Source organism: Acomys minous (assembly GCF_964271855.1).
Source record: "Acomys minous genome assembly, chromosome: 14".
Taxonomy (NCBI): Eukaryota; Metazoa; Chordata; class Mammalia; order Rodentia; family Muridae; genus Acomys; species Acomys minous.
In genome coordinates, this window is record NC_140496.1 from 28048028 (window position 1) to 28072603 (window position 24576).

Consider the following 24576-nt stretch of genomic DNA (forward strand, 5'->3'; position numbering starts at 1 on the left):
GATACATTGAACTTGATTACCCATCCCAGATTTCAAATGAAAATCCTTAAACAAGTCACTTTATCTTTCAGAAATCTCCTCTTATGTATATTAGGAGGATTCCTATATTGATTCCTTATTCTCCCATAGTAAATTATACACAGATGTAATAGAGAATAGTCAACTGCATTCATCTTGTATAGATATCTCAAACTAGAATGATAAAATAACAGAGCCTCGCCCTCACTCCCTCTCCTCATCCCCTATCCCTGAGAAAAGAGGCATTCCCTTCCCATCCACCCAAGCTCATCTAGTCCTATCAAGACTGAGTGTGTCCTCTTCTCCTTGGGCTTGGCAAAGCAGTCCCACCAGGTGGAAGTAATCCAAAAGCTGGCAAGAGAGCCCTATGTCACAGAGAGCCCCTGCTGCCCTTACTAGAGAGAGCTGCCTGAACTGCCCATTTGCTACATCTCTGTAGGGGACCTAGGTCCAATCCGTACAAGGTCCTTTGTTGGTGCTGCAGACTGCACAAGCACTTCTGGGATCTGGTTAGTTGGCTCTATTGGAGGTGAAGCTTCAGTCACCTCCACATCTTTTTCTACTCCCCTCACTTTTTAACAAGGCTCGCTACACATCACCTCATGTTTGCCTGTGAATTTCAGCATGTTTTGAGGCGCTGCTAGTGAAGCTTTTCAGAGGAACACTCTGCTAAGTTCCTGTCTGCAAGCATAGCAAGGTATCATTAAGAGTGTCCGCGGTTGATTCTCTCTTATGGGGTAGGTCTGGGGTTGGGCCAGGCATTGACTGGACAATTCCATCAGCCTCTGCTCTATCTTTTCTATATCTCTGCACAATCTTGCAGGCAGAGTGAATTTTGAGTCATAATTAGGGTTTCCTCTTCATGCTTTATGGCCCATGCTTCTAGAAGCCTCTGTTAGCATCTCTCTTATACCTTCCCCCAACCCACAGCCTACCCTAACCTGGGTCTCCAGTTTGTCACAAAAATACCTCTCTCCCCACCCACACTTTCTCTTTTCTTTACATGCTTTTTGTCCTTCCACCCCTGCACTCCTCAGGTCTGATCTCCATCTTCATATCTGTCTGTGCTCTCTCTCTTACCTTATTACTTCCTTTCAACCACTATCTCTGTCTCTTCTATTTCTCCTTCTGAGTGAAATTTAAGCAGCCTCCCTTGTATCCTCCTTGTTACTAATCTTTGAGTCTGTGCAGTGTACTATGTTTATTCTGTACTAAAGTTACGGTTAAAATCCGCTTATAAGTGACTACATATCATGTATGTCTTTCTGCGTCTGGGTTAGCTCATTCAGGATAATATTTTCTAGTTATCTGAAATTTTCATAGTTTCCTTGTTTTTAGTAGCAGACAGTATTACATTGTGTAAATGCATCACAGTTTCTTTATCCTTCTTTGGTTGAGGGACATCTAGGTTGTTTGCGGATTCTAGCTCTTATGAATAAGGCTGCTATGAAGATAGTTGAACAAATGTCCTTGTTGTATGATGGAGCATCTTTTGAGTATATACCCAGAAGTGGTATAGCTGGGTCTTGAGGTAGATCTATTCCTAATTTTTCTGAAAAAGTGCCAGGTTGATATCCATAGTAACCCCAGTTTGCATGCCCAGAAGCAATATCCTTGCCAGCATTTGCTGCCACTTGAGTTTTTTCTTTCTTTGTTGGTTGTTTTTCTTTTATAAGATCCTATCTTTTTAAATATTTTACATGTACATTTGTATTATTACTCATATATACAATAAACTACTTATAGCAAGAAGAACCATGACACAATCAGGAATTATATAAATGTTACATTTTGAGTGTTTTGGCTATTTGTGTTTGACAGCCTTGAAGAAAACATCTTTCCTATATTGGTGCATGTAAAATTCTGAATGTATATCAATTTCCTTCATATCTCATCATTATCAACTTAAAACATCTATCTAGACCTAAAAAACATCTTAACACTTAAACAACTAAGCTTAAATGTCAGACTAAACTATCTGGTCTTCAATCCCATCAGAGACTTGAGAAGGAGCAAAATTGACTACCTGAGTAGACAGGAAGTGCAGGTTAGCAGCTTTCCAAATGAGAAGATGGCAGAGACAGTTCAATACCCGTACAGTTACCAAAATCTCCTTATAATATTGGAACATCATCTTCAGCCTTCTGACCCAATATATCTGACAGTCATATTTGTGAGGGAGGAACTATTGAAGACTTGCTCCCCCTGTCTTGGCAGAGTTTGGCCATCAACTCTGCCTGCATCCAAGCTTGCCCTCTTTTAGGCAGAATTCTCTCTATGATAGAAATAAGGGACATTTTGCCCAGTGGCTTGTTTGCCATATTTGAAGACATCTCCATAAGGAGGTTCTTTGATGCTCATCATCCTCTTTGAGGTAGCCTGAGTCTTACCAGGAGTTAACCTGTCTCGTTGTCAGTGAATCTTTAAAATAATAATAAAAAAATTTTAAATGCCATGTTCTACATTTCTCTGAGGCTTTTGAAGACCTTGTCTAAGTATTTTACCTTATTTTTCTATAGAATCATACCTATCTGTTGTGCCAATGTATATTCTTGTGATAAAAATGGACTAGTAATTGATATGACCATGACTTGATCAACTAACACTTAACTTGTATAGCTAAGTAAACATATTATAATCGAGTTATATGGATACAATACTTCATATTAGAGTAAAAATATATCTAATGTGTGTAAAGACCATCTTACATTTGAATACTATACCACTGTGTCTAAAATTAAACTTATTTTGCATTTATATACAAAATTCTATACCAGTGAATTAAAAATAACCCTGTGAGTGACAACTGAAGCATTAAGTTGAGGAGTATATTCTCCTTTTTGTTCTATCTTTCCTATATACTTCTAGATTCTCCTTCTTTCTTTTCAACCCTTATGTCTAAACCTAAGAGATAAAGAGAGACATTCCTCAGTCCAAAGTTGTTTTCTCTTTATTCTGACTGGTATAAGATGGAATCTCAGAGTGATTTTGATTTCCATTTCCATGATAACTAAGAACATTGAGCATTTAGTGCTTCTCAGCAATTTGAGACTTCACTGTTGAAATTTCTGTTTAGCTTTGTGGCCCATATTTTTAATTGGGTTATTTTGTTTGTTGGTGTTTACTGTTTTGAGTTCCTTATACATTTTTGATAATAATCCTTTGTCAAAGGTAGGATTGGTGAAGATCTTTTTCCAAACCTATAGACTGTCATTTTTTTTCTTTTTAAATGTCATTTTATATTCTTAACAACGTTCTTGGCCTTATACCATATTTTCAGTTTCAAGAAGTTGCATTTGTTAATTGTTGATTTTAGAGCCTGAGTTGTTGGTGTTCTGTTCAGGAAGTTGTCTCCTGTGCCGATGAGTTCAAGGCTCTTCCCCACTTTCTTTTCTAATAGATTTAGTGTATCTGGTGCTATGTTGAGATATTTGATCCACTTGGACTCGAGTTTTGTGCAGAGTGATAAATACGGATCTATTTGCATTTTCTACATGTAGACATCCAATTAGACCATTACCATTTGTTGAAGATGCTGTCTTTTTTCCATTGTATGATTTTAGTTCCTTTATCAAAAATCAAGTGTCCATAGGTGATTGGGTTCATTTCTGGGTCTTTGATTTTATTCTAATTGATCAACCAGTCATGTTTATGTCTGTATTATTCAGTTTTTATTACTACTGCTCTGTAGTATAGCTTGAAATTAAGGAAGAAGGTTTTTCCAGAATTTCTTTTATTGTATTGAACTCTCTCTCTCTCTCTCTCTCTCTCTCTCTCTCTCTCTCTCTCTCTCTCTCTCTCAATTTATTATAATTTATTCATATTACATCCTGATTGTTATCCCCTCACTTGTATCTTCCTGTCCCCAACCTTCCTCACTCTTGCACCTTATTCTCCACCACTTGGGGCAGGTGGGTGGCTCCCCCCCATCATCTGACCACAGCTTTTCAGGTCTCCTCAGGATATCCTGCATCCTCTTCCTTTGTATGCCTGCAGGGCCTCCTTGCCAGGGTAAGTGACTAAATCACTGGCACCAGATTCATGTCGCAGGCAGTCCCCACTAGCCTCACCACAACTGTGGAGAATGAGCTGTCAATTGGCTATATCTGGAGAGGGGGTCTAGGTTGTCAGAACAGTTCTAAACATCATACAGAAAAGCAAACAACCCAGAATATCTAAAACAATCCGATACAATAAAAGAACCTCTGGAGGCTTTACTTTTCTTTTCTGGGAGATATTTGAGAACAAATGTCTCACGCGTTCATGCTCCCTCCAGAGGCAATGAGAGAATCTATTTTCTGTTTCTACCAATTTCTGTTGCTACAAGCATTCCTTGGCTTGTAGCCAAATCTTACCATCTCTGCCTCAAGCATAACATTGTTTCTTCTTTTCCTGTCAAATTCCATTTTTCCATATTCTTGCAATGACAAGTCTTAAAGGATTTAGATACCACTGAATAATCCCACATGAACTCCATATTACAAAATTTTAAGTCAGTTACCTACAATGAAGCCTCTTTTCTAAGTAAAATCACATTCCTAGATTCTGTGGATTAGGGTGTTGGCATAATTGTGCAAGAAATCATAAAAGAAACGACATTAAACCTTCACCATAGTGAAGACATGATCAGTTCTGAAACCAGGACAAAAGGACTGCAAGCACAATCATTTCTGGACATTATACCACTGAACACCATCTTCATATGATGTGGAAACATCTTTATATTAACATTTCAGGAATGAGGAGTATAACTTCTTAAAAATACCTTAATACCTTCTTATGTTTCTGTGGCCTACTATCCATACATTTCCACCCCCAAATTGAAGCTAGCTAGATATTTATAGGGTTCTAGTGCTGGAGGAGCTGTGATGCAGAAAGATATTCCAGTGTGTTTTCCTATGTTAAAAAAGTGCTAATTCATTCTACATGTAATTGTAGATTATTGGCTAAGCATTACACTTAGTGTTAATCTATGAGATTTCAAAAATATCTCATATAATGCTCTCTTTTGAAAGCCAGTCAGATAGGCATTTCATGACTGGGTATCTATTATTATCCAGAATTATTTGTTGCTGGTATTTAACAACGAGTCAACACATGGCCATTGAGATGATAGACACCAGGTAGCAAAGAGGGCAATCTAAAAGAAAAGCGAAGAAAAACACGTAAAAATGTAAGACAATGGTCTAGTTAAGTATCACAAAATACACAGCTATCCGTTTCAGACGACATGCATGTATACCTTTAAGGGACTGGAAAACGTTAGGATGGTGCAAGAGAAGACTGGCTTCACAGAAATGTAATGTTTATGAGCTCATTATTGTCAAATTATTCCCACATAGCCTCTATTTAGAGCCAGAAAATATGAGTAAAGTATGCACCTTACATTTGCTTCATGGTGTGTGTATATTTTTACTGTGCACAGATTTAGAAGTTACTCTTGTTTTGCCAAGTGTTTATAAATACCATTAGTTACAACACAATGATAAGAAATTAGTTAAAACTCCTGTCCATACTTTCTCAACACTATGCCAATTTTCCTTTGTGTTGACCTCATGACTATTTGCATTTCACTTAATCTGACCAAGAAATTTTGAATTATATTTGCTAGTCAAATATCTCAAAAAGGTATGATATCTGCTGTTTATCTCTTCAGCTATTCATTTTGTAATAAGTAGTTGCTCTCATGAACCTTCTCTCTTTCTTCTCTCTCTCTCTCTCACACACACACACACACACACACACACACAGACCTTACTTGCATATAAAGGATAAAGGAAGGGGCATTAACTCCATGTTTTTAAATGAATGTGACATGGACAAATAGATATTAAGACCACCACATATGAACTATTCAGAATCCATTAGAAAAATAGGATCTGCTGTCCTGTTATCTAAAATGATAGACTATGTGCCAAATAATGACAGAAAATAAAAACAGAATATTGAAACAATATAAATATATGTAAAAAATCAAAACATTATAAAAAATAAAAAATTACCCAGATACACATGGTTTCTTTGTTTAAATTAGATTTCATTTTTTTAAATCATAGAATGTGTGTGTGTGATTACAGTAGGGTCTAAACTTGCCCTTACCACTGGATAAACATGCTGCAGATTGATGGTTAGGACAACATACATTTATTTCTAGGGGGCTGTGTTCTAGATGCTCCCATAAAAGCTGCTCTGTGTGAATATAGAAGGCAGGGAATAGAGAATGGCAACTCATCAGCATCTCTTCTTGCCAGATCACTAATTTAGATGAGCAGGTCTTAAAATCTTATGGAATCCCTAGTGTCTGGTTCTCCACACATCACAACACTATGTTAGTTTCCATGCAGGAATCTGAAGAGCAGAAATCCAACAACTCCACACCAAATACAGCTATTACTAAGGGAAAAAAATGAAGATATAAACTTAATGGAAAAATATATTTTGTTTTTTTTTCAATTCTAGGTGATGATATGCTATCAATAATTATGTGAAAAATTAGTCTGAGTTAAGCATAGAATATGGAAGAAAGGTATCTGCTTTTAACAAGGAGAAGGAACTTCCATGACACAGCTGTTTTACATGATGGCTTTGCCCGTAATTAAGCCATTTCCTAACAGAGTCTTCCTGCTTTTACCTATGTATTCTCAATTTATTGTCACTTCCTATAATATGAAATATTCCCAGAGGAAGATTTGGAAACTATCAGTCTCTTAAAATTCCGTATACTACCATAGGCTATATATGTTTTCCAGTAGTTTGAAATTACACTCTTCAATTTATTTTGAGCCACATGTATATTCCATTTTCAAGCCATATGAAGAGAAATAAATGTGTGAATATAACTTATGATTACTTAGTCATTTACTTATCTAACAAATATTTGCTGAACACTCATTATGCATTTAAATTGGTTGTTTGTTGCTTGGAAGTTTCAGTTTATTTTCATATCTCTAGTGTGTATCAAATCTCCCTTACTGTTTCATTTTTTTTATAACAGTATTCTGATGAAATTGCAAACTTCTTTTTGAAGATCCAGCAACTAAATGTTCCAGAGACATTTGGAGAAAATTATTCTAAAAGAAATAACACTTAAATATAGACAATAGATAAAAACACAAATTATTCACAATTTAAACTATAGATAAGGAGAGGTAGAGAAAATACCCATCAAATAAAAACATGAAATTTTTGATAAAGACACTTGAATCAAAACATGGCAGGGTAGCTGAAGAATAGAAAAAGAAGGGTTAGAAATGTCACAGAGAGATGGAAATTAGGCTAGGCCAGGCCCTATGAGGGAAAAAAACCCATTTATCTGTAATAGATACAGAATTCTAAAGTCCCAGTCTCCCTTGATTTATATCTACAGTGACATAAAGATTTGTACACATATATATACATATACTTATATATTACGTATACAATATGTATATTTGTATCTATAAATTTAGACATGAATATAGATAAGTATACATATGTGTACATCTCTCTATGCCTATAGTTATTGAAATATATTTATATCCATATCTATACATATACTTCTCTATATGTTAAGAGACACAACATTCATTTTTATTAATATTATATTCCAAGATTTATATGGTTACTAGTTTTGTTTCTTTGAAATAACAGATATTCTCTGATGGATTGGAGACTGACTTATATTCCTACAAGATTTTTTAAAATTGATCTTTTATTTTATTTTGTTTAGTTTTAATTTTAGTAATTTATTCAGATTATGACTCAATTGTTATCCCATCACTTGCATCCTCCCATTCTTCCCTCCCTTCCTCTTTCGCCCTTCAAGATGTTTTATTTCCGTCCTATTTAAAAAGAGGTATCAGATGCAATGATACAGATGTTCAGTTACTTGAAGCTAAAATCATTGCAAATAATATGTGCTAAACAATAAGACTGATTTTTTTAAAAATTTATTTTATTAATTTATTCTTGTTACATCTCAATGGTTATCCCATCCCTTGTATCCTCCCATTCTTCCCTCCCTCCCCTTTTCTCATTACTCCCCTCCCCTATGAGTGTGACTGAGGGGGACTTCCTCCCCCTTTATATGCTCATAGGGTATCAAGTCTTGTGTTATAAGAAATCATGGAAAACAAAATTATAAATACTGAGATTAAAATTTTTTTCTTGAATTTGAAGGACTATTTACACAAATACATTACTGGGAAAGGCTGTCCAAAACCCAGAAAGTCTATGTGTGTGAAAATAGCTATTTTTATAGTGTCCTTACTATTTCTTTATTATATAGCCCCATCTTTCTTACTAAGATTGGAGGAACTGAATTCTTCTCCTATTTTAGTATTAATGTTATTTGAAGCATGGTTGATGGTATTTGACCATGTTAACTCTCTATTAGACTATTTCCTCCATTAACCATGAATAAATACGATATGGGATAGAAGCAAGATTAAAAGAAAATTATTCCTCCTTTGTGTAATGTTCATAAATAAAGCATTGCAAGAGGAAAAGGCAAATGAAAATCCCATATTGGAAGAACGAATGTGTATTGTAAATATTGACTACTTCACTAACTGAGAGCATCAGAGAACCAAGTAGTGCACATACCGCTGACTAGCTAACAGAATTGCCTTTCCAACTGGGTATTAGTTTCTCATGAAAAATGCCATGTCCTAAATAGATCCTTCCAAAATATCTCTATCTTTTGAATAATGCTGTTGTTATACATTCAATTAAAACCAATTTAAAGTGGTCATTTGGTACAAGCATATTAATCTCAATTGCTTTGTCCTTTGTATCATGTATTTTCTAGTTTATAACTCATCCCTGATTCCTCTAATAAGTCAGGACCAGGACATATTAAAACATTTTTCCTTCTCTAAATCATTAGATAAATGGCAAAAAGTATACAGTAATCAGCAACAGAAGTAAAAAAAATAGGAGAACAGGCTAAAACAAGAAACAACAAAATTATAAATATTAAAATGCAAATAATTAAAGAGATAGAACAAAAATTTTCAGGAATTTTACAATAAAATTAGGGGGTGGAGGAGAAGTATGGGGGACGGTGAGTTGAGATGGTACGGGGCTAAGAGCAGGATGTAGAGTGAATAAATAAATTTTTAAAATTTAAAAAAAAACTTTAAATGAATGGGTAGTCCTATATGTCATCACCTTTAAATTATTAGAAAAATGTAAGGCACTAGAAAAGAATCTAAAGGGAACTGGAAATGCAAGTGCCTAACTCAACAAAAGCTAAACTGTCATCCGATAAGTATGATCTGTCATTTTTGTGTACTTCAAACAGAAGTCTTCTCATTTAAAGCTGGGACAAGGTATAGGGGGTCAACTGTAACTTCTTCTACTCATAATACTCTTGGGAAACTGGTTTATATAAGATAAATAATAATTTGAGGGAATAATACTTGAAAATAAATGAAATTTTGACCTTAGAGAACATATGACTAGGCAGAAATTGCCAAAAGATGACTAGATTTGGTTTTCTGTTCTTTATTCCATTGATTTACTTTCCATTAAATGTTAAAGATTTTACATTCTTCTCATCATACTAGAATTTAGTTTGCTCTTCTTTTCTTGATGTCTTTAAGAGAAAAATTAAGCTTACTTTGAAGTCTTTATGATTTCTTAATATAGTCAAATAGAGTTTGACTATATTACCTCCATATTTTATTTGAGGTGCACTTTTCTTTGTTGAATATTCATTCATTCATTCATTCATTTATACATCATACATACATATGTACATGCATGCATATATTGCTGTTTCATAATACTTTATATTTCTAATATATTTTCCTTGACCTGTTGGATATTGAGGTCTGTCTGTACTATCTAACTGCCACATATTTTTATATACTAATTACTTCCTCTCGCTGACTCCTGACATCATTTAGTGGAGAACATACTTTGCAGTGTTAAGGAACATTTGCTCTATCATTTCTATCATCTCACATATACCTTGTGTTCTGCACAATTTTCAATGCTGACTGTCTCCAGAGCACTTGAGTGAAATATTTATTCTTCAGTTATTAAGTGGAAGATTTGTGTGCTTCTAGTGTGAACGCTTTGATATTTTATCATTGCTTAAATTTTTTGCTTTGTTTTTTTTTTTTTTTGCGATATTGAACCTGGAATATTGAAGTACTCTACTATAATTTTGGACATTTTCACATTATATATCCAACACTTTAAATTTATATTGTTTTGTATAATTGCTTCAAAACATTTAAGGTATAAGAGAACAAATTATGCACTTCCATTGTCATTTAAAATGATATCACCATCTTCACAGACATTTTTTGTTTTTAACATGCAGGTGAATTACCATTTGCAATTTTTTGCTTTCAGTATGTAGAAAATTCTTTCAGTAAATGCTGGTACCAACATCAGATTTTTCGTATGTGTTAAAACTCCAATCTCTGTCTCTCTCTGACACACAAACACACACACACACACACACACACACACACACACACACGCACGCACGCATGCACACATGCACGCACAATTTTGGACATAACATTGATGGATTATATAATTGATGGTTGACAGGCTCAATCATTCAATATTTGTATGAAAATTCCACTGTTAATTATACAATCATTTCCTTTTATGTGATGTGAGTTTTCCATTGTTTTCCATATTTTTCCATTTCCAGAGATTTGACTATCTTATTTATTTTGGAATACATATTTCATTACTCACTCATTTTCCTCAGAACCATCCCCTAAGGGTTTCCAAAGTTGTATCCTTTTATAATTTTCATAAGCATCACCAGGAACTATTTCTGCTGCCATATTGAATAAAATTAACTGATGAAATATGTATTTTTAAAGCTAAAAAGAAAGTAAGATTATTGACAATAAAAGCAATTGACAAACCACCCATTTTATTTAACAGCAATTTTATTTACAATGCATTTTTACAATGTAACTAAATTTATAAATGTTTACTTTAGCAATATATATATATATATATATATACAGTAGAAATAAAAAACAAACAAAAGGTGGATGTTACTTGAGTCTAAAAATTATTTGTTCACTATAATGACAAAAATAAATTAAGATTTTATAATAACTAATAGCTTTATGCTATAAAGGCTTCCCAAGTTATTCTATATTATAAAAAGTATATCACAGTTTTCATAAATGTTACCAAAGTTATTAAAAGAATTCTCGTGGAGACTGGCAATCTGTATCTATATTTATCAGAGAACAGCAAATAGACAATAATAGCACAGTTTCACGCAGAAGCGCATGGTAGAAGAAAAGCTCTGGGAAATACCAAGGCTTTAATGATATTTTCATGCTTAGAAAGAATGCCTATAATGCAAGACTGAAAAAGAAAAGATAGTTGAAATAAAATGCACATCCCTAAAGGAATATGAGCTCAATGTACTTGTTTTGAGAGAGACTTTCATATCATTGGGCAAAGATCTTAGACTATAATTAACCTGGAGCAAATCAATTATCGGTGTGGAAAAAGTCAATCTCCTGTGATATCGTAAGCCAGGAGAATAACACTGCAATTATAACTTTTAATTTAAAGATGTACTTTCGTTTTAAAAAAAACCAATCATAAAAGAGAATGATAGAACGGGAGCCTACCATAGAGTTCCTCGGAAAGACCCCACCCAGAGGGGGATCGATGCACATGCTGAGTGGACCACAGGGAGTCTTTGGAGGAGTTGGGGGAATAGAAGGACCTGGAGGAGACAGAAGCTCTACAATGAGAGCGATGGAGGCAACAAATTTGTGCCTTGGAGGGGGGGAGTGGGGAGTGGGGAGCGCTGCAGAGACTGATGCTCCAACTAGGGACCACACATGGTTAGGACCTGGACACCCTGCTCTTACGTAGTCAGTAGGCAGCACAATCTCCTTGTGGGTCGCATAGTATGGGGAGTAGGAGCTCCCTCTGACATGGACCCTGCTGCCCGCTTGGTGATCACTTCTTCCCGCTGGGGTGCAGCCTTGCAAGGACACAGAGGAAGAGGACGCAGGCAGTTCGGATGAGACTTGATAGGCTGAGGTCAGATGACAGGTGAGGACGGACGGCTCCCCCTTTCTGAGGACTAGGGGAGGAGGAGGGGGCATGACGGAGTGGGGGCGGGACCGGGAGGAGATGAGGGATAGGGCCACGATTGGGATGTCAAATGAATAAACGAAAAATGAAAGTTTTGCAGAAAAAAATTTAATGAAATAATAACTCAACATACGTTCATAAGAAAAAATGCTACAGGAACATTTTGAAATGTGTAACTTTACATATATACTCTGCGCGTCCTCGTACTTTAGCACTAAGGGCACGGAACGTGTCTTTTATAGTTTTTTTCAATAGTTTGTTTATTTATTTATTTATTTATTTATTTATTTATTTATTTATTTTACATTCCCTCTCTCCCCTCCTCCTAGTCAGTCTCTCTCCTTCCCTCTTCTCTTATCTTCCCTCCCTTTCTCCTCCAAAAAGCTAATGCCTTCCATGGATCAACCTGCGTTGGCATACCAAGTTGCAGTAGGACTAGAACATCTATTGATGAGGCTAGGCCAGCAGCCCAGTTAGGGGAAAGGGATCCAAAGGCAGGCAACGGAGTCAGAGATAGCCGCTGCTCCAGTTGCTAGGCCACCCACATGAGAATTTTATAGTTCTAACATGCTCTATAACGACGTTTCATTTAGTTAACTAAAATTAAACTTAAGTAAATCAATAGTGCATGCAAACACAAATAAAACTTAGTTTTTATAAAAGAGTAAATTGATATGGCCTAGGGCTGGCAGGTAAGACCCAAGGAGAGTGGCGTATGTACTTCCTTTATACAATAATTTCATGCACGTAGGAAGAACAACACAAACACAAAATCTAGGATCCACAGAGAAAAGGCAAATAGGAGTGTAGTATCGGACTCTCCAACGCCTTACAGAGTCATGGCTTTGTTCTACAAGTAACATTGCTGCTGCAACTTCTAAATTATCTCTGTCGACTAAAGAGAGAATATGCTGCAGAACTCTATAATATAAATAACGACAGCCAAAAGAAAGACCCTCAGAACAATTTTATTAATTCTCTATTATGAAAAACCATTAATATTTTGTGTTTTGAACTAAAGGACATGAAATCATCCAACAAATATTCTCAGTGATAATTATCTGTATTCAGACTTGTCTCACATTTTCTAAAGATATAATAACCATGGATTCTGCATCTATGTTGAGATAACGCTGCCTTGCATTTGGCTGACTGGTATTTCCTTCTAGGTCATGGAAAAACGATTACCAGATCATTTGGTATATCACTGCTTGACTCTATTAGGAACCCTTCTTTTGCTGGGAAAATTGCTATATAATGAGGCACAACCAAAGAAAATTTAGAAAAAAAATGTTAATGCAGAGTGCCTTTTCTGTTTGATTACTTGCTAGTAAAACATTATAGTCCTGTTTATATCTTAAACAAAGTGAAATTACATATAATTATGCATCTCTTTTGAAAAATAATTTCCATCTCATACAAAATTCTAATAGAGGTTATTACATGGCAGGATTCAACATAATAAAGTCATTTGAATAGAATATTCGTCCATTTATTTGAACATTTGAAAATCAGTAGGACACTGATGACCAGAAATTGGACAGACAGCATTGGAATCATAGAGATATCATTTATGACAATAATGATTTAACTCAGCATTCTGTTGTCTGCAAGTTTGTCAATATTGGAAACTTTCCCAATTGAAATAATGATTAAAAAAATAATATGAGCACAGTAAATTTCTTTTCAATTTTGACTGAAATGAGGTAAGCAGGGCTCCCATTTTGAATATTTGCAAATTATCCAAATTTGCATAGTGTGACTGTCACTCTCCTGAGGATGGTGAATGATAAAGTGTTCCTAGTAGCATGAAATAAAAGAACTATAGGGCCAGTGTGGAACCAATCACTTCTCAAGACCTAATTTTACTTCAAACTGACATCACAGACAGCATCACCTGTTTCTTAGATGTCCACAGTTGTGGCTTTGTGTAACCAATTTTAATTTCTGTACAACTAATGAAAAATGGAATTTCTGCTTGTATATCGCATCTTCTCACCTGTATAACTATATATAAAATGCTTTATTGGAAATTTAAATTTTATGACTTGTCTCCTCCAATTGGCAGCAATACGCCTTCTGTTATCTCTCGATAAATGCTTCAGGGAATTCTGACTGGTGTTTGGGTAACATGGTGGTCAGTAAACTTAGCTTTGTATGTTCATATTTCCATCCAGTCTTTCAATACAGAGCTTCTCAAATAGACCTCTTCAGTATGGTAATATTCTATCTAGTTAGCTCCTATGGTTACATTATAAATGTACACATAGATTTAGGATAGAGAGAATAACATGTGCATTCTAAACAAAAGACACCGGATTATTTTTATAAAGTTTGTTTTGTATTTACAAGGAAATATAAACTCTCAGAATTCCATTATCAGCTTCCATTCATGCTACCTTTTTTGCTGTGAATATAACGGTTCGAGTCAACTCCTAAGGTTGGAAAAGGCAATGGAGGAAAAGCTGTGATTAACTCTTTGCAGTTACGAGTACCTTGAGGTTCACAGAGACCTATGGACGAGAAAAACAAGTCTTACGTGGGTATACATTTTGAAAGGACACAAGTAAATGCCATTTCCATTTCTTTTCTAGATAATTCCTTGAGCATTCTCGCAAAACATAATGGATTCAACCGCCAGAAGCAAGAAGTCTACCTTCTACCTATAGTGATCAGTGACAGTGGGAACCCGCCTCTGAGCAGCACCAGCACCCTGACCATCCGAGTCTGTGGCTGTAGCAATGATGGTGTGGTCCAGTCCTGCAATGTCGAAGCTTATGTCCTTCCTATTGGACTCAGTATGGGCGCCTTAATTGCCATATTAGCATGCATCATTTTGCTGCTAGGTAAGTTTCACCTTCATAGCCTACTGGCATAAGTGACAATAAGTAAGGGTAGAAAAATGTACCCTGGAATATCATCAACATTCTTTGGGGGAAAGAACTCTCAAAGTTAGAAGTCACTGTGAGAAGATTAATTGTGAAAACTCTGCCTTGGTTGAGAAGATTTGGTGTGCTTTTTTCAAACCCATCACCAATGAGTATACAAAAAAAATGTGAAAAGGGAAAACTGCAATGGGGTTGGAAATGAGCCTGTCTACACTCATCTCAACAAATGTTACATAGGAATGCCAAATCACATGTTGAAAATAAATTTGGTACAAGAGGTCACTTGTGTGTATCCATATTACACATGGACTGGGTCATTGCATCGTAAGATTTCAGAGTTTAGTGAGCTATAAAAAAAAAAAAAAGCTGAAAAAATATGTTCCCCTTAAAAACATTTTACTTTGTAGCTATCTTAGTTGATACTAAGGTAAATTTGCAATAAATAATGCAAATTACGAGGTAAATTTTATTACCTTTCCATTAAAAATTCTCAATATAAAAAGACTAGTCCTGAAGAGAATGAAAGCATCCGTGTAGTCCAGCACTTGGGAGAAGGATCTGGGCTTCCAGACCATCCTGGGCTATGTGGTAAGTGGCCCCAGAGCACACAAGAAGTAAATTTATTTCTATGAAAATATCATAGAGAGTTTTTATGTCTTATCTTTCTCTTGAAAAATAAAATGTCTTAAAGATTGTTTCAGTTCCTGACTCATGTGGGTGGTAACCACTTGGGTAAGAGTGGTTTCTCGTGCCCTACATTTGGACAACCTTTAGAGAAGAGTGCCAGCTGCCTTCGATATAAAGTTTTATTTGTGTGACTATGTGTATATTGTATGAAGGTAACCATCATTAAATTAGAGAATGTCTGAAGTATTATAACACTTGCTGTGGCCATAGATCGGTGATTGAGTGCTTAACAGCACTCAGAATGTCCTGGGTTTGATCACTGCTACCAGCCGCAGCAGCATTGTCACAAAAAGAATTCTTCAAATACCATACATACTAGATGGAAGAAACCTAGACAGAAACCCAAGGATACTGAATAATTCCCACAATATACTTGGGGAATGTGTTACTCATGCTGTGGTTGCTTTTTTCTACTCACATGAGAGCTGATTTCAGTTTATATGCATTTATGTCATAACAACTAAATGTTTACTAAACGAAAGTCATTTAGAGTAATATATACAAAAATTTAGTACTCATCATTCAGATTAGTTTTAGCCTAATTTACCCTTAACATTTTTTGAAAGTCTGGGTGTCAGCATGGATTGCACTCTAAAGACATAGTTCCGGACCCATGTGTAGCAACCCCTGTTGGGCGATGAACAACTCTTGTATAGGGGTCTCTTAAGACCACCCAAAAGCACAGATATGTGCATTAAGATTCTCGGGAGGCCTGTGGCACTCAGAGAAAGGGTAAGCAGACTACCAGGATGAGACCTGATAGGCTGTGATCATATGGTGGAAGAGGCGGTCCCCTTCTGTCACTGGCCTAGGGGAGGGGACTAGGGTGAAAGAGGAAGGGAGGGAGGGGAACATAAAGATACAAGTGAGGGGATAACAATAGAGAGGTAATCTGAATAAATTATTTAAATTAAAAATTAACTAAAAAGAATTCGTACACTATCAAAATTATAGTTATGGAGCAGCAACAAACTAAATTAATGGTTGGAGGGTCATCACACCATAAAGAACTGTGTTTATAAGGAAGGTTAGCCCATCTGAAATTGGTACAGGAAATACCCAGACACCAAATTGTTTTAGCACAAGGGTAATTTATCACCTGGTAGGGGCAAGGCAATGGACTGCAAAGACAGGAGAGTCAAAAGCGAGCACAAGCAAGAAAACAACAGAAGATGATTCTGTGCGCGTGGGCTTTTAAGGGGGAAACGGGGAGTCTGTGCTAGGGTGAGTAGGTAAATCCTGAGTGGACATGTTAGCCAAAAAATGAATTTTGATTGTTGGACCTGGGTATTTTGTCACAGGAATGAGAAGGTGGCCAAATTAGGGAATAGACCTTGGGTGATAGCTTTAGTAACGTAGCGGTTTTCATCAAGGTAGGTAGAAAAAGATAAAAGGGTAAAACCTGTCTGCAGTGTCTGCCATGCTCAGTGGTAAGGCCCCTTCAGTGTTAAATGGATTTATCATTTAGGAGTGTCGAGAAGCACTGCTCTAAAATATTACACTCAAGGTGCAAGATTCCAAAGATCACAAACGTATTGCTTTTTAAAATTCTCCACTCGCCTATCATCCATTCTGCTTTATTTGTGGCGTGATATGTTTGTCGACTGATGGTGATCTGATGTTTCTCTTACAGTCATTGTGGTCCTGTTTGTCACCCTGAGACGGCACAAAAATGAGCCTCTAATTATCAAAGATGACGAAGATGTTCGGGAAAACATCATTCGCTACGATGACGAAGGAGGCGGGGAGGAGGACACCGAGGCTTTTGACATCGCAACTTTGCAAAACCCAGATGGAATTAATGGATTTTTACCCCGTAAGGATATTAAACCAGATTTGCAGTTTATGCCAAGGCAAGGGCTTGCTCCAGTTCCAAATGGTGTTGATGTCGATGAATTTATAAATGTAAGGCTACATGAGGCAGATAATGACCCCACGGCCCCACCGTATGACTCCATTCAGATTTACGGCTATGAGGGCCGAGGGTCTGTGGCTGGCTCCCTCAGCTCCCTGGAGTCCACCACGTCAGACTCAGACCAGAATTTTGACTACCTCAGTGACTGGGGTCCCCGCTTTAAGAGACTGGGCGAACTCTACTCTGTTGGTGAAAGTGACAAAGAAACTTGACAGTGGATTATATAAATGATCAATGGAACTGAGCATTCTGTAATATTCTAGGGTCACTCCCCTTAGATACAACAAATGTGGCTATTTGTTTTAGAGGCAAGTTTAGCACCAATCATCTATAAACTCAACCACATTTTAATGTTGAACCAAAAAAAATAATAATAAAAATAAAAAGTATCTGTTAGGAGGTGATAAATCTTGTGGAGTGTGAATTAAGTATGTGGAGTGTCTAGAGGTCTTTGGATATTTGATATTTACCTGACGGCCACAGTCAGATTGGGATCCTAGTTAATCCTTAGAGAATTGCTTAAGAGGAAAATACAAAAAAAAAAAAATTAAAAGGTGCTTTATTAGAAAAAAAAATGGACCTGCAAGAATTCTGCTGCTGATATGTGTCTTCTGCAAGGATTTTTATGAGTGCAAATGGTTTTTCCCCCTTCACCAATAAGGATCCCGTCACAAATGATAAAGCAATACTTTGGTCTGCTGTACGTTATGACTTTATGGAGTTTGGGGAGGCCTCCTAGATTATATGGTACGGTGACCACATGTTGTACATAATTGTTGGCCCCGCTCACCAGAGACTGAATAGCATCCTTAAATATTGTGTCGAGCCTTAAAATATTCACATGTTCGTAATCCATTCCAGGGTGGGGATTGCCAACTCAAAGGTGGGAGGAGAGAAATGCCGTTCAAACAGGCTGTGGCTAGAAGCAGGATTCCTGATTCCCTCCACTGCATCTTCTTCCACAAGGACACAGAGATAAACTGTATTCCACAGTGGACCACATCAGAGACAGATGGTTTTATTGCTAGCGTGTGAATTTATTTGTTTAATCCTCAAAATAAATATTTTATTGATGTCCAATAATGCTTTTATTTATTAAGGTTGGTAATCTATAGATTAAGGGATTATATGGGGGAAAGCTAAATTATATCCATTAATAATCTTTAGATTGTTTTATATTACTATCTATACAATGAATGTTTAATACATGTACATTTTGATGAGATAAGTATGGCAGGCAATATTATCAAGGGGAGAGGAAATAGTGTCTTTAGAGTAGAAAGTGTTATTGTGACTGGTGATTACAGGAACAGCATTTCCCAGAGAAACTTTTGGACTGTTTTCTATTTTCTTCATAATCCTAGTATTTGGTGTTTTTACAACAAGCACAAACATCTGAAAGCATATTAATTCCTGTGAATATTTAAAATCTAGACTTTTAGATACCTACATAATGCCCCAGCCAATGAACATACTTCAAGTTGCCCTCTCCCAACTAATTTAGAGCAGAAACTGATTTGTACATAATTTTACTCCTTATGTTTTTTTTACACTTCTGTCCCTGGTCATGGTGATATACAGAACGTCTTAGACTACAAAAACAGAACAGCACTAGAAGATGTGAGCATATTTAATTTGTAATGCAGAGCTGCCATGTAGGAGTAGAAAATGTATGATAAAACTCAAGTATTCCATGCAGAACATTTTACTTTTCTACTTTGCTTTAATGCAATATTGTTTATTTACTCCATGTGTTGTACTCAGAGAAACTCCTGTATTGTTTCCTACTTTGTGAAATATATTTTTATAAATACCTTTGTTGTCATCATTTTTTTTCCAGATACATGATGTTTTCTTAGCAGAACTATTGACTCTAACTAAAATTCTAAATTGTGCAATCAAATCACACTGTGGGCCATTCTCAGATTTAACAGTCTTCAGTACAAACAACAAAACAAAACAAAACAAAGAGAACAGAAATGGATTGATATTGATCCCATAGCAAGGAAACATCTGATACCTAAAAATAAATGCCATACCTAAAAGTCAGTCAAGTGTGTCTTTGGGGCCCCTGCATGCAGAGGCTAGGGTAGAGTTAGCAGAAAATGGATAAAAGAACAAGAAGGAAATTCTGAATAGGAAAAGTCTACAGGTGAGATTCCTGTCACAAAAGGGCAAAATAAAGGCACTGAAGCACAAGACTGGCAGAACTAACTTAGACTACACTGCAGACATGAAAGCCATTTTTTTTTCTGTGTCCATAGAGGACACATTAGTACAAGATCTGTGGGCACTTCTCACCTACCGCTCAGTCCCTGGCTTGGGGGCTGCATAAGAAAAGCATGACTATGGCTTGGAGATGGAAGGCAGCAGTTTCTGGAATCTGTCTCCACCATGACAGAATCAAAGTGCCTAAATATGGAGCTAAAATTTTTAACAGTTATCTAGTAGCTTCCCATCTCCCCCCTCTTTATTCTCTGTTGTATGATCATAATGCTTCTTTCATGCTTATTGTAGCGGCCACCGGACTCTTTTCACGAACTCTAAGGGGCAGTCAACAGTGACTTTTATACACAGAAATTTAGCAAGCATCAATAGGTAACTGTTAATATTAGTTGTAATAACAGTACAAATCCAAATCTTAACTCTCTTCCATCTAAGGTGGAATTATGTTTTGTGTTCCCCTTTCACTTCAGACTCCCCTCTCCTTACTTTGTAGTAAAGCCGTGCACAGACACACATGTAATAGCTATATCACACTGCTCTCTTTTAGGAATATAAAATCAACAGCCTCGGTGTTGATGATCAATAGAGTAATACTCATATGATAGTGCTTGTGGGCAGGAGGCAATGTATTTAGAACCAGTTTTCCAAATCTACTGTTAAATTTTACTTTCCCCCAGGAAGCTATCATGGAAACATGAGCCCCATAATAACATTTCTTTACACGACAATATAAGCATCCCATGCATCAAAGCCAATCTAAAGTTTTGATAGGCTAGACAAAGGTGTGCTGTGTAATGTTATGTATGGATAATATCAATTTCATATGTGAAATGCACTTTTAGCATATCATGAATTTAAATTATATTCAAGAAGACCCATGCACATACAATTGGACTCTCACATTTACCTTGACAACAAACTTACTAGAACTCTCCATTCACAACAGCACAGTAAAGATCCAAAGTGTTTTACTGAGATTTAAGGACTCCTCCCTGAACTTCCCAAGCAATGCCTTTTAACTTTGCTATCATTTTATATTTATACAGTTATTGTGTTCAAGCAATATTGCCTCATCAACTGGATCTTTGCACACGTGCATGGTTATTTATCAAATACAGTATTGCCTCGTTCTACAGTCATCACTGTGGCCACAGGCTTTGTGTGTCCCGAGAACCAGACACTTTTTGTGTTTGCCAAATGACAAGTGAAACGAAGGTAGTCGGCCATGGCTTACTTCATTGTCTGGGTATTGTTTGAGGAACTGAGGTAGCCCTGCATGGATGGAGACCACATCGGATCAAATCAGCCTCTACTTTCTGTGGTATTTGATCAAATAATATTTTAAACTCCATGCCAAGCAAATTATCAGAATTTTAGTAAGCCTTTCTTTACAAAAATTCTCACTATGAGTGCAGTCAGTAACATTTAATACGGTTCGTGATAAGATGGTTGAAGTATGCTATAAATTATATTCATGTGTTCCCTTCCCCAACATCGAATTGTGCTGTCTATGACACAAACTTTATAGTAAAAATGCTTTGTACCAAAAAATTTAAAAAAAATGGGTAAGTGTGTATGTGTGTATATAACGTAAAAGTAAACTTGAATCCATCAGTATCCCCAGTGAGGCAAGAATCTTCAGAAAGAGACAAATGTGTCTTTTGAGAGTTTGCTTAATCATATGCTTAAAGTAAGACAAGTCTCTGCATGAGACTTAGAAATCTCCTAGGAGCAGCTGACTCCACACTGAGACTCCACAGAGGGCTGAGCTATCTGTATTTTGGAGAAGGAAAACGGGTGCTGAGAGCTAAGTAGCCAATTACTTTTTATAGCCACATAAGGACTAGAGGCAAGTAGTCCTTTGCAACATGTTGTATTATGCGATCGTTGGCTTTGCAGGGAATCTCACGAATGTATAACCTTCTGATTGCCTTTTTGATTGAAAGTTCCATCTGAGATCAAGGCAGTGCAACCAGTAATAAGATTTCAAAAAATCCCATCACTAGCACTGTTGGAAAGGTTGAGCGTGCCTGAAATCCCATCACTGTCAGTCAAAGAGATAAGGTAACGGTGGGCATCACTATAAAAGCTGCATGAATGCACAATTTAAACATGAACATCAACACAGAAAAGGATGCACATACATTTATATGACTGTCCACATATACAGGAATGTACACATAGACACACGTGTACAAAAACACACACACACATACATGTGTACATGCACTAAAGTTACTTGGGATAATTTATACTAATATATTCTCATTTTAATAATAATACTTTTCATTTCACAGTTTTATCCACTACAAAAAAAATCTTGAAATGATGGTTCTTTGTTTTTTTTTATTACTCTAGCTTTGAAGTTGAAAGCAATCTGTCTAGGGGTAAAGGGTTTTAAATGTGAGTTTTTGTTTCTGAACATAATAACGGCTCATAAAGCCTGGGATTAGAATTAAATGCATCTCACCAAGAAGCTGGATTTGGATGCTTTTGTATCATTGTATTTTTGTGGAGATAATAATTGTAGAATATATTTTGTAGGAAATGATTTTCTCTATGTTTACTTTTCTTTGATTCCAACACAGTTTTCTTTGCTAAACAAAGTCCTTTGCATTGTTGCTCAGATGGCCAAAAAGTGAATAAACTGTTTAATATCATTGCTGTTCTTGTTTATAATTATGATGTCTTCATTGTCTACCATTAAAGAAGATACTTATTTTTATCATTTTCTGTGTAGCTGCCGCAGAGTTATTGATCAGAATATATTCTTAATATTTACAGTACTAAACACCATTATTTTGGATGTACTTCCAAAATTATAAAGCACCTAGAATTAAAAAATCTTACCGCTTCTACAGGAAATGTGTCTGCTTCTGAACATCCACCACAGTTGGAATTAAGCAATGTAGGAGTTATGAATAAAATCAAATGTTATCATCAAACTTCCTTCCCTGCCTGTAAAGTGAGGCTAATTGAGCACATTTAAACTAATTGCTGAGACGCTCTTTGTCTTTAAATAGTATTTGAATCTGGGTTTGCGGGAGGCGATCTAAACAAGAGTTCCTAACGCACCTTAAATGGTCCTATCCCTAAGTAAGTTGTGATGCTTCAAATGGTAAGAAAGAGAATGTAAATTACCTATTGCTTTATGGAAGGAAAGATCTGAAAAGAGCAAAACAAGAAGTCTTCATGAGAGCCTTGCTTTTGAGTACTTAGAAGTCATACATTTTTTTCCATAATATCAGAGGATAAAATGCAAAAAACATATAAAAGCATCAAGGACACATTTGAACATTCAAGGGTGAATACAAGTCAAATAGTCAGAAAACACCCTTTGTGATTCCTAAATTATGGCATGTGCTCTGAGCAACATTAAAAAAAAAAGAATTTCAAGAATTTATTGAGGGGTTTGCCAACACTGATTTACAAATCTGATAAGTGAGAGAGAAAGAGATGAACTCCAGTCTTCTGGGTCATTTCTGGGATTGTGAAGTAGCCAGTGGTTTTTACGGATGCTCTTTTCTTACTGACAACAGCTTATCGGGAAGGTCCCTCTTGTAGGCCTATGGGACTCTACCTGTGGGACTCTACTTCCATCCTGAGTTAAGCTAACACAATACGACTCACATCTTGAATACAGGTCTAATCTCTACTTAACTATACAAGTAGATAATAGTTTTTTCTATTATTATTCACAGATTACAGAAGAGGCCTATTAAGCGGAATACCAGAGAATGCTGCCTGAAGAAAAGGGCAATGGACAACACTGACTTCAATGAACAAAGCAGCCAGGACTTCAAAAGGAAAAAAGAGGTCACTAAAGGCACATGCTAGTTCTCTCAATCTCTTCTGTATATTCAGAGCTCTCTGGGGCCACATGGATATAAGCAATATTTTAACACTTTCTGTCTAAGAATGAACTCAGCAATTATGAATCACTGGCTGGGATAACTCCCTGTTTTTACTATATGCCTTCCTTTGAATATGACTCTTGAATAATTTTTTTAGGTTTTCTTTAATTCGATGTCTAAAGTTTGAGGGCTGTGACTTACTTGTTAGGTATGACTGTTGGATATGTAAATAGATGATCTAAGTTCATTGCTAGCAATATCGTTAATGATTGTTCAAATAAACTTATAAAATCTCTTCCTAATAAGGTATGTCTTTTCTACAAAAGTTGTACTAGAGTGTCTGAGACAGGAAAGACTGTATGTGCTTAGCATAGTTCCATTATTTCCCAAAGAGCATTGATAGATGCTTATGACAAAATAAGTATCTGACTAAAAAAAAAAAAAAAGAAGATAGTGTGGCAAAAAGAAAATATAGAAATTAAAAACAATTGAAAGTTATGTAGTGTACACAGGAAAAAATGGATAAGCGGCTCAACATTTGAAGTAGAATTCAGTGGGAAATTTCTGAGTTGCAATGTTTTTAAAAAGGAAACCATAGGAAGAGCTGGACAGAGTGGTGCTTTTGTTGTTTCCCTACACTGTTCTCCTATACATTATAAACCAATGGCAGTAATGCAAATGCGGGGGGGGGGGGATATACGTTGTCGTGGATGAGGAGAAAGACTTACAAGATGTGGGAGAGCTGAGCAGAGACTATATTACACATCAGGGTTAGCAGTTCTGGTTCAGTCTATGAGAATGGTTAGAGGGACAGTGGCATGGTCTGACTTGTATAGTTAGGCATAGTACTACTTCAATGCTAAAAATGTTACAATATATACAATCGATAGTCATGGAGTATACACAT

General features: G+C 36.2%; 1 protein-coding gene across 5 annotated transcripts in view; it reads left to right on the forward strand.

The window, feature by feature from the left end:
• The window catches only part of CDH8 (cadherin 8), a 386819-nt gene extending 362680 nt beyond the window's left edge, over positions 1 to 24139 (forward strand). For 2 of the 5 annotated variants that reach the window (XM_084757456.1, XM_084757455.1), the window contains exons 11-12: positions 14694 to 14945; positions 17308 to 22543. In XM_084757456.1, coding sequence (XP_084613582.1) covers positions 14694 to 14945; positions 17308 to 17801 — 746 coding nt within the window. In that variant the 3' untranslated portion in view covers positions 17802 to 22543. Of the gene's footprint in view, positions 1 to 14693; positions 14946 to 17307; positions 22544 to 23516 lie in introns of those variants that run through there. The other 3 variants (XM_084757457.1, XM_084757458.1, XM_084757459.1) reach the window with 3 other exon arrangements.
• The last annotated feature ends 437 nt before the right edge of the window (positions 24140 to 24576 follow it).